We start from the raw sequence: 14,757 nt of genomic DNA on the forward strand, positions 1-14,757 counted from the left end.
CCACGGCGAAGCAGCGTTTTACCCCATCGCTCAGCAAACAAGCGTGTTTGTGTCCAGCATGCAGGGCGCAACAGTTGACCTTCGTCCCTGTAAATGTACTGAGCTGGAGGCTTCAATTGAAAGCATCGCAGGTATTTCAGCCTGGAGAGCGAAGCAGCGACCCTGAAAGCGTTCCAGTCGCCTGTGCGATGAAAGGGCGGTGAGTTGTGTGAACGGGCGGACACGTTTTACAGAGGAAAATGGAGGTGGGGGTGCACTTCAACATCAGCAAACACAGAATATATACAGATAAAAAGCGCAGCATAGAATTTAGGAGTTTAAATGACAAGAAGACCACACCCACACACACACACACACACACACACACACACATATGCTGCATCAAACCCATGTAAATGCACACATACACATGTGATGAAGCCACCCAACGCTGCTGTCAGCATTCTTCCTCTCTTCAGCAACAGGAAATGTACCAGGAATTCCCCAAAACTATCTCAGGGATTTAGCGTCTGCATCATGATGTCAAGTGATGAGAACCCCCCCCCCCCCCCCGACACACACACACACACACACACTGTGGTAGCAGCGATAATATCATAAAACAAGTCAAATGTTTAAAGAAAAATTACTACAAAGGAGATGCAGGTGAGTGGGGATAAGACGAAACTCCACATCCAACTCAGTTTCCAACAACACCCACAGATAAGGCGGGTCGGGGTGTCCACAGGTGGATTTCCAGGTGGGAAAGTTGATGATGGAAAAAAGACTTTGGGAATGATTGGTGTGTACAAGAACCTTGATTTACCCATCCAAACATAATCACTTTATATTTTTTTCACATAGTTCGAAGCTTTACTTTATACTTTGTTCTTCCGTTTTGATGTGCCGCCTCTGTTTCTAAAAGTGTGTGTCTGACAGATCTGGAGCAGTTTCCCTGGAGAAAAGCTGATGGAACTAAAACATCCTGGTCCTATTATGTTTTCAGAAGAATGTCAGAGTTAATCTTGTTATTGACTCCTGCTGCTCTTATTAACCTCTGAGCCTCTGCAGGTCTTTAAAATGTAATGCTATTGCTGTTGTTGCTAGCATCTGAACTGAGACATTTGCTCCCGAGATTGAATCAACACGCCTGACAGCTGTTAAAATCCAATACTGTGGGAATCCCTTCACTATAGATAATCGCATCAAGTAAAGGTAGGAATCAGAGGGGAAAAAGGGGTCTGTGGGGGCAAAAACAATCGTAGCATGCTCACCATATACTGGACAGTCGAGCTGGACTTTCGTTTCTGTCCCCAGGCAATAGATGGATGAATGTATTGATGAACAGGCACATAGATGGGGTGTACAAGAAAGGAAGGGAAAGATAAAGTAACAATGGAAAAATGTCAATGTGCTGGTAAGAACAGAAGACCAGATCTCGTGAAAAGCTCGCACACATTGACGGCAGCAAAGGGGGAGGAAAAGTGTGTACAAAACAGCAAAAAGAAGTGGTTTGGGAGGGTGTCACCGGGAAGAGGACAAAAGAAAGGGAAGAAGATCACAGAAGCATTGTGCAGATGGCAAAATGCAGCCTTCTGTCAGCAAAACAGTTGGAAGAAAAGAGAGCAAGATGAAAAGGAACAGCCAGTGAAGGCTAAAGCCTCCTACCAGAACTAAGTTTGGCTTTGAGCTGATTTAAACTGGGTTCACTAATTACTCGTTAAAGTGGAGCTGTGTTAAAATCGTTACAGCGACAGAAGAGAGCCGACGTTGCAGAGTCTCCTAAATGGAGGAGATTTTGAAAAAAAAAAGAAGAAGCTGACATCAGGGGGACTGAAGCTGGTGTTTAGTTATGCAAACGAGATGAAGACTGCCTGTTTGAGCACAGCAGTGGAGAAGAGCCATCATCGTTGAGAAGGTTTAGACTGAGGAGGATGACAAAAGAAAGAGAAAAAATGAGAAGGATGAGACGCCTTTAGAAATGGTTTGGGGAAAGCGTGTGGGGAGCCTGTTGCTAGGCAATGAGCATGCTGCAGTGGAAGTAAGTGCCTATTTCTGTCATCTGAGTTTCTAGGGTCCAGACTGGCAGCTATTCCTGGAACTGGAGTCGCATTCCCTACTGAACCAAATGAGCGGCGAAAAGAGGAGTGCCGTGTGGGGGTGTGGGGGGGTGTGGGGGCAAAAACATGCCTGCACAACTGCACATGAGCAAGCCATGCATGTGAACACCCACAGATATGCATGCTAAATGTGGAGGCGCCCTCACACCCCCATTCGTTAAAAGTTGCTAAAAACAGACACACAAATGTGAAGTAGTCATGTATCTACATCCAAGTGTGTGTGTGTGTGTGTGCGTGCGTGTGTGTGTGTGTGTGTGTGTGTGTGTGTGTGTGTATGTGTGTGTGTGTGTGTGTGTGCGCACGAGAAATCGTACATGACTAGGCAGACATTTATATTGGTCTGTGTTACTGTGGTGTTGGATGTGAGAGATGTTCATTATAGGGTAAATAAGCATGGGGGGGGTAAAGACCAGCTGGGGTGAGCAGGAAAAGGGAGAACTGAAAGAGGAGGAAGAGTCAGAAGCTGAGATGTAAGAGGCAAAGGAAGCTGTGAAAAATTGAAGAAAGAGGACTGACAGCTGGAGGAAGCGGACAGGTGAAACACGTTCAAACACAAGCACGTGTGCTCTAAAGCACACAAAAACAGGCGCACACAGAAGAGAGGGAAACTCTTGCATAAAGAGAATATTCGATGTCATACAGGACACGATGAAAAAACACTAAAGGGCGCAACAGCGAGTGCAGAAGAGAGTCATTAGGAAGAGAAAGAGTTCGTGTTTCTGCCTGGAAAATATTGCCTGGAAGTATCAAATTGTCACGTTGAGAGAGCGGAGGAGAAGGCAGAAGTGATGTGAGGATCTTACCTTGACATCGGCCTTTTTGTTCAGCAAGGTCTTAGCTGCTGTAATGAGAAAGAAAACGACGTCAGAGCTGGAGAAGAGCAGCCCTGCAGAGTTACAGCAGCATGTTACACGTTCAGCCAACTTTGGATTTTCAAATCAACTCAATTTTTATGAGGAAACACGTGAGGAAAATAGTGCAACATCAGCAAATAAAGCAATTCATGATAACTAAGATGCAAATAATTCCCCCATCCCAAATCTAGGAAGCCAGAATGAGCAAATCTTCCATTTTCAGCAAACTTCCTGTCCAATTTTATTGATTCATGATCAGAACACAAAGTTCTATCAACAATATAAACATTCTGTCGTCAAAGAAATAAAAATGTACCACTTAAATTCTTATCCCGCAATCCGCGCCTCAAAGAACTCTATTGGGGCCTTAATGAAGATTAGTTTTCAATCTGCTCTCTAATGAAGAGTAACGAGGGAGGGGTAGGAGAGAAATAATGATACTGAAGACAGAGGACATAATACCCATAATCCCTCAGAACAGTGGAACAGTCTGCGCGGCGTTCGCCTTAACGGCACCGTTACGACTCAGCAAGCACGGCGGTCCGACCAACACACATTCAACCTGGGGGGTCTGAAACAAGGCTCTCATCCTACAAGATGTTCCTCAGGATGTACACGGAAAATCGGTGTGTGTAAAAACACACACGACAACGACAAAGAAGAAATGTCATCTCTAAACTTGCACATGGGCATCTTATTAAGTTGGGTTTCAAGGGCAACTTGGTGTTCTTAATTATGTACACACAAAAAACGCCTCTCTTGTGACAGAGGAGGAATCTGAACACTTATATAAACATTAAAAAAATATATAATTTATAATACAGAAATGCTGTTTAAAAAGAATACCAGTTGCCTAGCAACAACAACATAAAAAAAATCAGAGCACCTCATTTCTAAGAATTCAGTGTGGTGAGTCTTGTCAGTCCTGGCCGCTAAAAAAAGCCCCGGATGCAGGCTTGAAAGGGACGGTGGTGGAGACGGTGGTGCTGGGGAGACAGGCCGCTGATTCCACCTCACCGCCCCCCCGAGGTGGAGAAAACCGGGCTTATTCCGGAAGGTGCAGCGACGGATGGATTCGCTTTGGCGTCACTATTATCATTTTAATTGTGAAACATGCCGCGTTTGAGCCCTGCTGCCAGAGCTGTGGAAGAAGCTTTTAGAATTTGGAGAGCGCTCGTGATATAGTTAGCATATTTTAAGAGCGGTTTCCATTTTCAGCAGACAAAAAAGCAGCAATAAAGAGACTCTAGATAATCAGGAGGGAGGGGAGGCTGATGTGAATGAGAGCGCTCTATTGTTACACTGTTCTTCTTCATTCCAAAGGCTGGTTGTCACTAAAGACAGGAAATGAGGTCATAATAATTTTGGAGATTCACCCTCTTGTACTCTGGTGGCTTAGCAGGAGAGGAGAAGGTTTGAGTAAAAGCAGATAGAAAGTGAGGGGAGAGAAGGAATGACAAAACCTGTGACATCAAACTGAAGGTGTGGGGGGGTGGGGGGGGCAAGGGGTGCTCCTTACCTTGGCAAATATTACACATGATGCACAAAAAGAGAGGAGGGAGAGATTAAAACAAAAGTATGGCGATAAAACACAGCTGAAAAAAACCCACAGAAGATGTACCACTGCAGAGGCAAAGCGGGGATGAGCAGAAACAAAGGAAAAGCTCGGAGCTGGAGCTGCAGGAACCCATGCAAAGTTTCTGAAGACCATAAAACAGCTGCTCCTCTTCAGCATGAGACAAGGTGGCATCTGTGTGTGCGTGAATATGCAAAATAGACGCATCCAGTGAAGCGGTGAGGCGGTCTGAGGCTGAGAGGAGGAGACAGCCCGCTATTAATATTTAACTGGAGCTTAGCATAGGGGGACGGAGAGGACTGGAGAGTCCCTGTGGTCTACAGAATCAAGGACACAGGCACTGCTTCTGTCTCTGAAGATCATGCTCAACCCTCGCATGACTCTGAGCTCCTTACGCAAGTTTCTACATACCTCCGGATCTTATTTCACTTTTGCTTAAAGATCAACAGAATCTACCTCACTTATACGTGAGCTCTCAAACTTCTGCAACAAGCCACCGAGGGTTCCGTCCCCGCAGGGGAATAGCGGCCTCGTTGGTAAGGAAATGAAGCTCTAACTTTTGCCATCCCAGCGATTCCAGTTCGCCTGGCAAACTCTCGTTTGTTTACATCACAGGAGCACAAAGTGTGAGGCTGCAGACGTGGAAAATAATACAGACGAGAGCATCTTTGGGGAACAGCAAAGCAACAGCTTTAGCTGCCTTTGGTTTCGCAAGAACCAGCCCAGCATTGCATCCTCCAGGTCGCCATCATGCACCCGTCTCCCCTGGGCCCCATGCACCACTCCAGGGCCCCATGCAGCATTCAGCATCAGCCTTTAGGAAGTTCCCTTCTTAAAGTGACAGGGGCAAACGTTCCAGTATCATTGTCGAACAGAGAAAAGAGGAGAGAGAGAGACTGAGAGATGTGACTTCACGAGGATGAGAAGAAACTGGTGATGTATAAATGTGTTATGGGACAAGTGATTAGTGTTAGGAGAAGGAGAATGAGAAAGAGGGCATGAGATAAGCGATCAGGACCGTGCTGTGTGGTTGCATCTCCAGATGAATACGACGAGATGAATGTGGATGATGAGCACATGCACAAGACGACAGCAAAAACCGGGCTTCCATCGGATAAAATGGGAATGTGTCAGAGAAATTTTAAAGTTTGTAGGAAGAATTTAGTGTAAGTGACAAACGTTTTGTCTGCCGGCTGGATGGAAACAGGGCTGACGCTGCAGGTAAACGACAGATTCAGTCAGTGACATCATCAGCCATCAGTCAGTGACATCATCAGCCATCAAGCTTTTAGCTGCCAAGCTGAAGCAGGGAAATAGGACAGAGGGAACAGAGGACAGAGTGGGAGAGGGAGTACAGAGAGGACCCCCCCCAGGGTGAGGCCACCATGCTACCTTGTTCCACCAGCCCTGCGGTGGCGCCGGTGGCCGCAGCCACAGCTGCTGCGGCCGCGGTGACAGAGGCTGGAGAGGTGGTCTGCTTGCTGCCCACTGTTAAAAGTCCAGTACCCAATCAGACAAGAAGAAAGAGCAGGTTTACAAGAGGTGGGGGGGGGGGGGGGGGGGGGAGCGGCGGATGGGGAGGAGGGGGGAAAGACGGATAGTAGAAGGAGTGGCGTTTAGAAAAGGGGGCAAAAAAAGAGAATTTGCAAGAAAGAAGTGATTTAGACACAGTAGGAGGTGGGTGGGTGGGGCAGAGATAAACAGGGCACATTAGTTTGGGGAAGGAGGGTTAATTCATAAACACAGGCCTCCAACTAGGGCCACAAGGTTTGGTCACAAACAAAGAAACTGGAATCAGATGCTCCAAATGTGGGTTAATATAAAAACAGATGGGTTTAGGATTTTCATATGAATTTTAAAAGCAAAAGGATTATTTGACCAGTTCAGTCCCATCAGGAATGACATCAAACTATAATCCTCTGCTTGGGCCAGAAGAGAGGCAGAAACTGCTTCTAATTGTCCCTGAAAACAGGATTATGGTTAGAAGGATGACCAGCAGCGAGACGCGTTAGAACTGTTAGAAACAACTGCTGATGGATAAAACTTGGACTCTGCTGTTTTTACTGTTAGGCAACATCAGCTGACCACAGACAGAATATCCTGGAACAAAACTGCCATTAAGGCGCCTGAGCTCATCCGCCTTTGAGCGCCAGTCTCTTCCTTTTTATATTTCAGATGTTTCTCATCCTGGACGTGACTCGGAAAGGATGAACTCATGCTAAACTAGTCCTGAGATGAGGGAAAGGAGCGGGGAGAGTCTGTTCAAGGGTGGGCCATGTGTGTATGTGGTGGGCAGAAAAGTTGAGTGGGTCATCGGCTATTGTCAGGTTACACACACACGCACGCACGCACGCACACACACAGAAAACAGACTTCCCAGTCACCTCTGTGATTTAAAAAAAAGTTATGCTATCCTGCTACATCACCTACCAGACATTGTATTTTATATTTATATTCTATCTATTTGTCTATTTCTATTATGTTGTCAATACATTTTTGAGTATATATTTACACTTATGGGGGTCAGGGGGTCACATTTAAGGTGCAGTCGTGTCAGAAAAATAAATGTCCGTCTGCACCCAAAATGTCCTGTGAGTCACATCATTGGAACTAGAGTAATTAATGGTCCCAACTCTCACTGACGGGTCGCTCTATGGAAATTGTGCGTAATCCTTAGGATGAATCTTTGGTCACGTTTCACTGGATGTGAAGTGGTCCAATTAAAGTAGACTATATTAATAAATGCACGACATTTAGAGCCGATCACATCCACCTTGTAGAGTTTAGAGAACGTTTCTTTAGGGTCAGGTGACCTGACATGTTTGGTTACGGCACAGCGGTCAAATGAGAAGCGATGGTACGCGTTAATGTATGATTTGCTTACTGTCTTCTCAGCGCAGACAATATGAGAGGAGCACTGTTGTAAGTAGGAAAAGAAATTTAAGAACTAAAGATACGTCTCTGCTGAAATGTTGCCACTAGCATGAATGCTAATGTTACACCCACCGAACTAAATGAAACCGAGGTTAAATGGCTCAGTTATGGCAGTTAGAAAAGCAATAATACCTGCTTTAATAATGGATAAAGAACACAGTGAACATGAGACACTCTGTTAACCTACAGACACCTCTGTGTCTTTTAAATGAATGATTACCAGATCAAAGTTAAAATCCCTACAAATAACGTGTGTATTCCGTACATGCTGATTGTGATGGCCTTACAGCACTTACCAGAGAAGTTTCGAGAAACCAACATAGTTGTCAGAATTGCCCCCTAAAAGGCAAAGAAATCAGTCCAGTGAGTATAAACATTGTTTTAAAAACAAATCAATATCACAACAATTGTCAGCGTATGGCATTATTAAATATTTAAACAGGTAGTCGACAGGACCAGAGTGAGCGTGTCAACAAACCTTGAGTTTCCTTCTGGCATTGAATTTCTTCAGACACTCCACAGTCTCCTGTCTGTGCATCATGGACGCCACTGTGGACCGTTGCTGAAAGACAGCGAGACGAGGAAGGTTGGAGCAAACAACAAAGACGTACCGAGGACGTCCCGCAGGTGGGGACACTTACGCAGACCCATGGGTGCTTCAGGGCCTCCTGAGCTGTGATCCTCTTGGCTGGGTTGATGGTCAACATCTGGTTGATCAGGTTTTTAGCCTCTGGGGTGACGGTGTCCCACTCAGGGGAAGGGAACTGGAGAGAGAGATCAAGGCCACCCCCCCACCACATTTACTGACTGTAATAATATCTAAAGTCACATGAATCCAGGAGGATCTGGGTCTTATCAGAGACCGAGAACAGAAGCCTTGCAACCCGATCAGACTGTAAACCCACCGAGCCCGGTGATGTTTAGCCTTAAATATCTGTCTGTGTCCCGCTGTCCCTATTCGTTTTGCCAGGACATTTTAACATCCTGAAATATAAACGGGGTGATTGAGTTACATAACCCTTGGCTGAAAGAGAAGGATGGATGGGGGGGTGAAAAAGGAGAGAAGGCTCACGTCATAAGCTCCAGCCTTGATCTGCTGGTACAGTTTGTGCTGGTCCTCGTCCCAGAAAGGAGGGTAACCCACCAGCAGGATGTAGAGGATCACCCCTGAGACACACATGAACAGAAAACACACTTCTGCCTGGTCTGTTTTCATGCCATAAGTGAGGTCATAACTGTAAATGCTTGTGTTAATCATACATTAAAAGGCGCTGAGCAGTGTGGAAGATAGTGTCTGTGTGTGTGTGTGTGTGTGTGTGTGTGTGTGTGTGTGTGTGTGTGCATCAACAACTCACCACAGGCCCAGATGTCCACAGGTTTACCATATGCCTCTTTCCGCAATACCTCAGGGGAAAGATAGCCTGGTGTACCAGCAAATCCTGCAAATACACACACACACACACACACACACACACACACACACAGATTGACAAGCTTCATATGATAGATCGTGTCTCTGCTTGTAAAGATAGTAAGATAATACGAGCTGAAACCAATTCAGCTGTACAGAGATGTTAATGTCTCTTTAAGGACTCTTCTGTGATAAGGAAACATGCTGATATTTCATGCTGATAGTCTGTTTAAAAGGCTATAAAATCATGAAACAGAGATTAGCCGTATGGGGGAGCTGAATGTTTGTACCAGTGTACGTACCAAACCAGGCCTGCTGATCCCCCTGAACCTCAATGGCGAGGCCAAAGTCGGCCAGCTTCACTGCAGCATTCTTGCATTTGCTTGCAAGGAGCAAGTTTTCAGGCTGAAGTGAGCCAGAGGAGAGACATGACGTCACCAACCAGCTCACGTTAAAGACAAGAAAAACATCCAGGAGACTACGGAGGGACAAGCTTTGGGCAGACAGGACACATACAGTACATACAGACATTGACGCAGGATACGCACATACACAAAAGCGTACAACGCGGATCCACGTCACTCGTTAAGTGCTGTCGGGGTCTCCAGAGGTTTGGTGTGGCCTGCACACTCCATCTCTGTGGCCCAGATAAGACAGTCAGCCTCATTATTCACTATGAGAAGATGGTTCTAATAATGGGATGCTCCCCCCAGTGACCCCAGCTCCTCCTCACTCTGTCCCTGTGCATCTGTATCTGACTCCAACAGCCTTAATAATGGCATCAGCATGATGCGTAATTATCATTGTGCCTGCGTTATCAGGAAAAGAAGCTCTGGTCCTCCTGAAATCCCACCGATGTGCACACGAATCAGTTCAGGTATTAAGGTAACAGTTCAACTAAGCTCTGGAACACTACGCATAAAAGTGTCCAGGTTGCACGTAAAGAGGGCGACCACAAGCGAGGGGAGCCGTAATCCGCCAGCGAAGCGCCTGCCTCGTGTCATCACGTTCTCGCTGCTCTATCGCGTGGTAAGGCTTTACTCTTTTGTAAACCAAGGAGTCAGAACTTGGCAGTGCTGCAGCGCTAAGATAATCCCTGAGAACAGGCGTGGGTGGAAACACTGGAGAAGCGTGCGCTCATCTAAAAAGGTGCAGAAACGCTAAAGATCCAGGCCACGAATTCAGGACGGAACGACGGGAATGGTTGTAACAGGAGCCAAATAAACATAGATGTGGATGACGGTCCCACTGGCTAAAATGGTGGTGCAGGATATGGATTAAAGAGCCGTTCACTGGTGGGTGCTGAAATAAAAATAATGTTCCTGTGTTTATCTCTTCCCTTTTATGTGTCTGTCCTTGGAGGATCTGGAAGAACTGTGGCATTCATAACAAATTCCTTCAGAGAAAATGGTAGAAATGGGCAGAACTTCCACAGAGAACGTCCACCCCTCTACTTCCATCCCTGGTTAAGACAAATACCAAATATTAAACAGGCTCTCTTGGCATTATTGAGTAAATTACATCTAAATTTTTGACTTGCTGACCTCTGTTGTGTTTAAAGAAGATGGAAATACAACCCTGAAGCTGTTTACTTACTTAATATAGTTATATTCTTCAGAAAAGAGAAGCTCACAGTAAACAAGTGTGACGTAACATGATAGCCGTGTTAAGTTGCAATTTTTATTTTCTGGATAGTAGCTGCTCTTCGTTTGGGGCGTTGGTGTGTGTAAACACCAGGTGGCCTCCTAACAGAGGCTTTGTTCATGGGCGCCAAAGCTTTAGAGCTGCCTCATGGAAAGTTTAGAGCTTTCTTTTTTATTTTCGAAGACATTCCAAGTTGCAAAAATGAAAAAAGAAAATGGCCTATTCGTGATTGTGAACACTTAAAAACACGCTTGTGATGTCAACATCTCACTGCTAAATGCTAATTGCTAATTTAAGGGCTCTTGCCACACCGGTCTGCCGTCAGTCATCACAGTATGACCTACTGGGTGAAACCCTCTCCGGCACTTGGCTGTGAAAGCAGATTGGTGCGTCGGCTAAATAAAGAAATATCCGCAGCGGTCCCGACGAACATAACGCAGCTTTGCTGGAACGCTGGCACTGACATTTGAACAGGAGAGATCCGCTCCACACGGCGCGCCATGCACACGGAGATGCAACATTCAAGCATGCGCTTATAAATACACACAGGACACAAGAGCAAGAGGGCTGGAAATGAGTAAAGCACAAAGCCACAAAACCTGATGATCCTTCACGATAAATACGGAATGTCGAATGCTGCCTGACAATGGGGCAGTTCTGTGGAAACAGTTGGTTTTTAACAAGTTGAAATGGCCAGCTCCCGGTCAGATGATCAATATTTTAAAAAATCAATCAATAGTTAACATCTATCTCTGTCCAGTGCGTCTGCAGGTTCAGGAAGGAACCTGAATATAACCTCAGAATTACGTGAAATATAGGGGAAGACGAGGGAAATAAAGTATTCCAGAATTCCAGAGTTCAAAAGCTTTGGCCTGTTGCCGTGAGCGACGATGGTGCATTTAAATACGAAGCATACACAGACGACAGGTCTAACGCACCTCTAGCCCTCTTACACAAACACAGAACTCTCCGAGGGCCGCTGTGGCGCCCCCCATCACTCACCTTCAGGTCTCGGTGCACCACGCCCATTTGATGGCAGTGAAGCACCGCCTCCAGGATCTGCTGGATGCAATGACTGCATGCAAACACCAAGGGGAGGGGGGGGGAGGGGGGGTATGTTAGTTTGAGCAGCGCCTCGATTCCGTGCAAAAGCCAGGGGTGTGGAAAAGGAAGCTGGGAGAGGAGGTATGTTGGGAGGAGTGGGAGGGGATTAAAGAGTAGAGATTGGACCGAGAGGGCTCTTCTGTTTCATCCTCAGCTAAGGGAGCACGTGCAGTAACTGGCCGGGCGCTGGAGGAGGTGAGGGAAGGAGTGAGTCATGGGAGAATTAATAAAGATGTCTCTGGGTCAATGCCACGTTTTGGACCAGTGTAGCTGTCTTTTAAGGCCTGTTATTATCAAACCAGTGCTACTGGAGTGTGTGTGGGTGTGTGTGTAAAACTTGGTAGTCTTTTCCTGTGGACGGGTAAGTTTGAGCTGATGTTAATCTGCACAGAGGGACTCACACCCAATGGTAAAGTGTTGACGGTGCATCATTATTTCCTGTTCCCCCGACAATGTGAAATTTTTAAAAAACCTCAGCGAGGTTTTGGGAAGTGTAAAACTGGCTTTGAGACTTTGGGCTTCTAATTAAAGCATCTACGGGTCACAATGCATCGTCATGTCATCAACAGGCTGGTTCATATTTCCAGTAATTCCACCCTGCAGAGTCCCACAAGACCGGCAAAGACGTGGCTCCTTCCTGGCATTTTGTCATATTACAGTCAAGGATAAGATTCATTTTACAGAAAAAGAAAGAAAAACACTTAAAGTGAAATGGAAACAACTGGTCCGAAGTCACATGCAGACAGTCAGTAATTGAGTTTCACCTCAACCTACAGGTTTGGAAATGACTTGTTTGACAGATTTGCAGGCTTTCCGTGATGCATCTGCTAATAAATTATCACTGACTAAGCAATGGCAAACTAGATTAGACATATATTTAACCTGTAAGCGCTTCCATAAAGTTGGACAAAATGGCTTGTGTGCAGCCATTATTATGGAGGTAATAAAATAAAATCACTCAAAACACAGAGAGGGGAGAAGATAAACAAAAGGAGGGGGGGGGGGTGATCAGATAACTTCAAAAAAACATCAGGTGGGAGACACGGAAGCCTGGACGACCGTCAGAATGATGGCTGACGTACTGATCGGCTGTCAGCCAGAGCAGCAGGGGCATTTATCATGTGGTCATTTGTAACATGACAAAAGAAAGGAGGTGTGTGTGTGTGTGTGGGGAGGGGGCGGGGGGGTTGAGCCCCTCCAGCAGAGAGTATAAACACACCGAGACCAGACAGAAACGCATCAGACAGGCGGACACAAGACCGGCACCTCTAAACATGACAGGGTGGCAGAAGGATGGAGAGAGGGAATCCAGGACAGAGGTAAAAGGGAGCAAGCAGAGGTTAAAAGGGGGGGGGGGGGGGGGGTGTGGAAGGAGGGGGGTTAGATGCAGATGCTCCTCTACATATACTAACCTTCAGGTCCCTGTGCACTATGTCATGTTGGTGAATGTGATGAACACTTTCTAGAATCTGATGGATACAGTGACTGTGAAGACAAAAGAGAGAGGGGGGACAGTTGGGGGGGGGGGGGCGTTGATGGTGAGCACAGAAGGATAAAGGGGGGGTGAAGAAAAAAGGGGAGAGGTCAGGTGACGTGCATGCAAGGGTCAGCATGAGGAGGGGGATTCAGAGAAGAGGTGGCAGAGATGGGGGGGCAGAAAAGATGAGAAACACATAGTGTGGGGGGGGCAATGGATTGGTGGTTGCAGGTGGAGGAGACAAAAAGATTCATTTTGAGAGAGGACAAGATGAGAGAGGACAAGAACAGCAACAGCAAAAACAACCTGCCAGACAGAATAACAATAACAGCAAACAGGAGAAGAAGAAACAGAAGAAGAAGAAGAAGAGTGGAGTGAGAGAACGTGACGACGGATGGGAGGAAGATGGCAGAGCGGAGAAAAAGAGGGACGAGAACACATGAAACAGAACATTTATTCAATGAGAGCGAGTCAGAGGACACCGTTGACAGGCTAATTTGTGTCGCTAAAAGGAGGTAGAGAGCGTGTCACGCAGGGACCGATCGGGATGTCGTTGCTACGTGCACTTATTCAAACGTGCACATGCGGCTCGGCTGCAGTGAGAGCAAAATATGTGGAATATGTGAATAAGTGAAGAGACAGGCAGCCTGCAGGATCCACACCCACGCAGCATTTACCGAGGGGTGGGGGGGGTGGAGAGATGGAGATATAGTGTATGTGCATGGATGCACACACACACACACACACACACATACACACACAAACATTTGTTTCTACAAGAAAAAAGGTAAGTTCAGGTGAGAACATTAAAAGGACGTTCAATCCTTTGCTAACGCGTCAGCTAACTAAGAACTGGGGGGGAAAACAGATAAAAACGAGCACCTTTAAGCCTCTTTTGCCCCACAGTTAAATGCCGGAGCCCCTGAAAAGGATCCGATCCTTTAGGGCCGCGCTCAGATAACCTAAGGCCCAGTTGTCTGATGACTGAAAGGGCCCACCGGTCACCACTGTTGCGTCACTGGAAGAAGCTCGCGGGTTCACGTTCTGGCCGAGGCCCGACTGTGCGGAGTCGTCTGTTGCTCCGGCCCGTCTGGGAGTTCTCTGGCCCCCACGGAGACACGCATGCTGTGTTAAGTGGTTGCTCTTGTCAGGGAGGGTGTACGGTTCCAAGCCCCATTTAAAACAAACAGATATGCAGTTTTAATGGGACGTATCCCAGTTAAATAAAGCTTTTACGGAACTTGAAACTCGGTTCACTGCAAATGTTTTAGAATCTGTTGCCAGCCGAACGTATACGGGTGCCATGGATACGTGGAGACCAACGTTTAAACCACGTGTGTGAGCTGATCTGCGGCCTTCTCTGGTGCCAACAGCGTGACTTCAGTCCTGGGTCACTTGTGACCCGCTTCGCATTTAAAAACAAAAAAACCTTCCAACCGTAGAGGGCGCCGAACTCGATGCCGCGTCAGCGAAATATTTCCCACAGCTCTACAACTTTATCTGTTCCTATTTATATTTCAAAGGTTGAGTTCTCCATAATTCACAATGTGGGCTGACAAATTATGCATAAATCCCATTTGCTGGAGATGGAAATGTCACAAAGCAAACATCAAATCAAACCAAAATCCGATTTACATAATAATACCAACATCCTTGTG

The 14,757-nt window shown here is 46.4% G+C and overlaps 1 protein-coding gene across 28 annotated transcripts in view; it reads right to left on the bottom strand.

The window, feature by feature from the left end:
* The window catches only part of camk2b1 (calcium/calmodulin-dependent protein kinase (CaM kinase) II beta 1), a 31,129-nt gene that overhangs the window by 9,447 nt on the left and 6,925 nt on the right, over positions 1-14,757 (bottom strand). For 6 of the 28 annotated variants that reach the window (XM_029829232.1, XM_029829231.1, XM_029829236.1 and 3 more), the window contains exons 6-15: positions 11,521-11,593; positions 9,177-9,279; positions 8,819-8,902; positions 8,536-8,630; positions 8,105-8,227; positions 7,942-8,025; positions 7,760-7,802; positions 5,922-6,017; positions 2,903-2,940; positions 1,254-1,286 (exon numbers count right to left, since the gene is read on the bottom strand). In XM_029829232.1, the coding sequence (XP_029685092.1) occupies positions 1,254-1,286; positions 2,903-2,940; positions 5,922-6,017; positions 7,760-7,802; positions 7,942-8,025; positions 8,105-8,227; positions 8,536-8,630; positions 8,819-8,902; positions 9,177-9,279; positions 11,521-11,593 (772 nt within the window). Of the gene's footprint in view, positions 1-1,253; positions 1,287-2,902; positions 2,941-5,921; positions 6,018-7,759; positions 7,803-7,941; positions 8,026-8,104; positions 8,228-8,535; positions 8,631-8,818; positions 8,903-9,176; positions 9,280-11,520; positions 11,594-13,034; positions 13,108-14,757 lie in introns of all 28 variants that reach the window. The other 22 variants (XM_029829234.1, XM_029829237.1, XM_029829244.1 and 19 more) reach the window with 9 other exon arrangements.

The sequence above is a fragment of the Takifugu rubripes genome, chromosome 21 (genome assembly GCF_901000725.2).
Source record: "Takifugu rubripes chromosome 21, fTakRub1.2, whole genome shotgun sequence".
Taxonomy (NCBI): domain Eukaryota; kingdom Metazoa; phylum Chordata; class Actinopteri; order Tetraodontiformes; family Tetraodontidae; genus Takifugu; species Takifugu rubripes.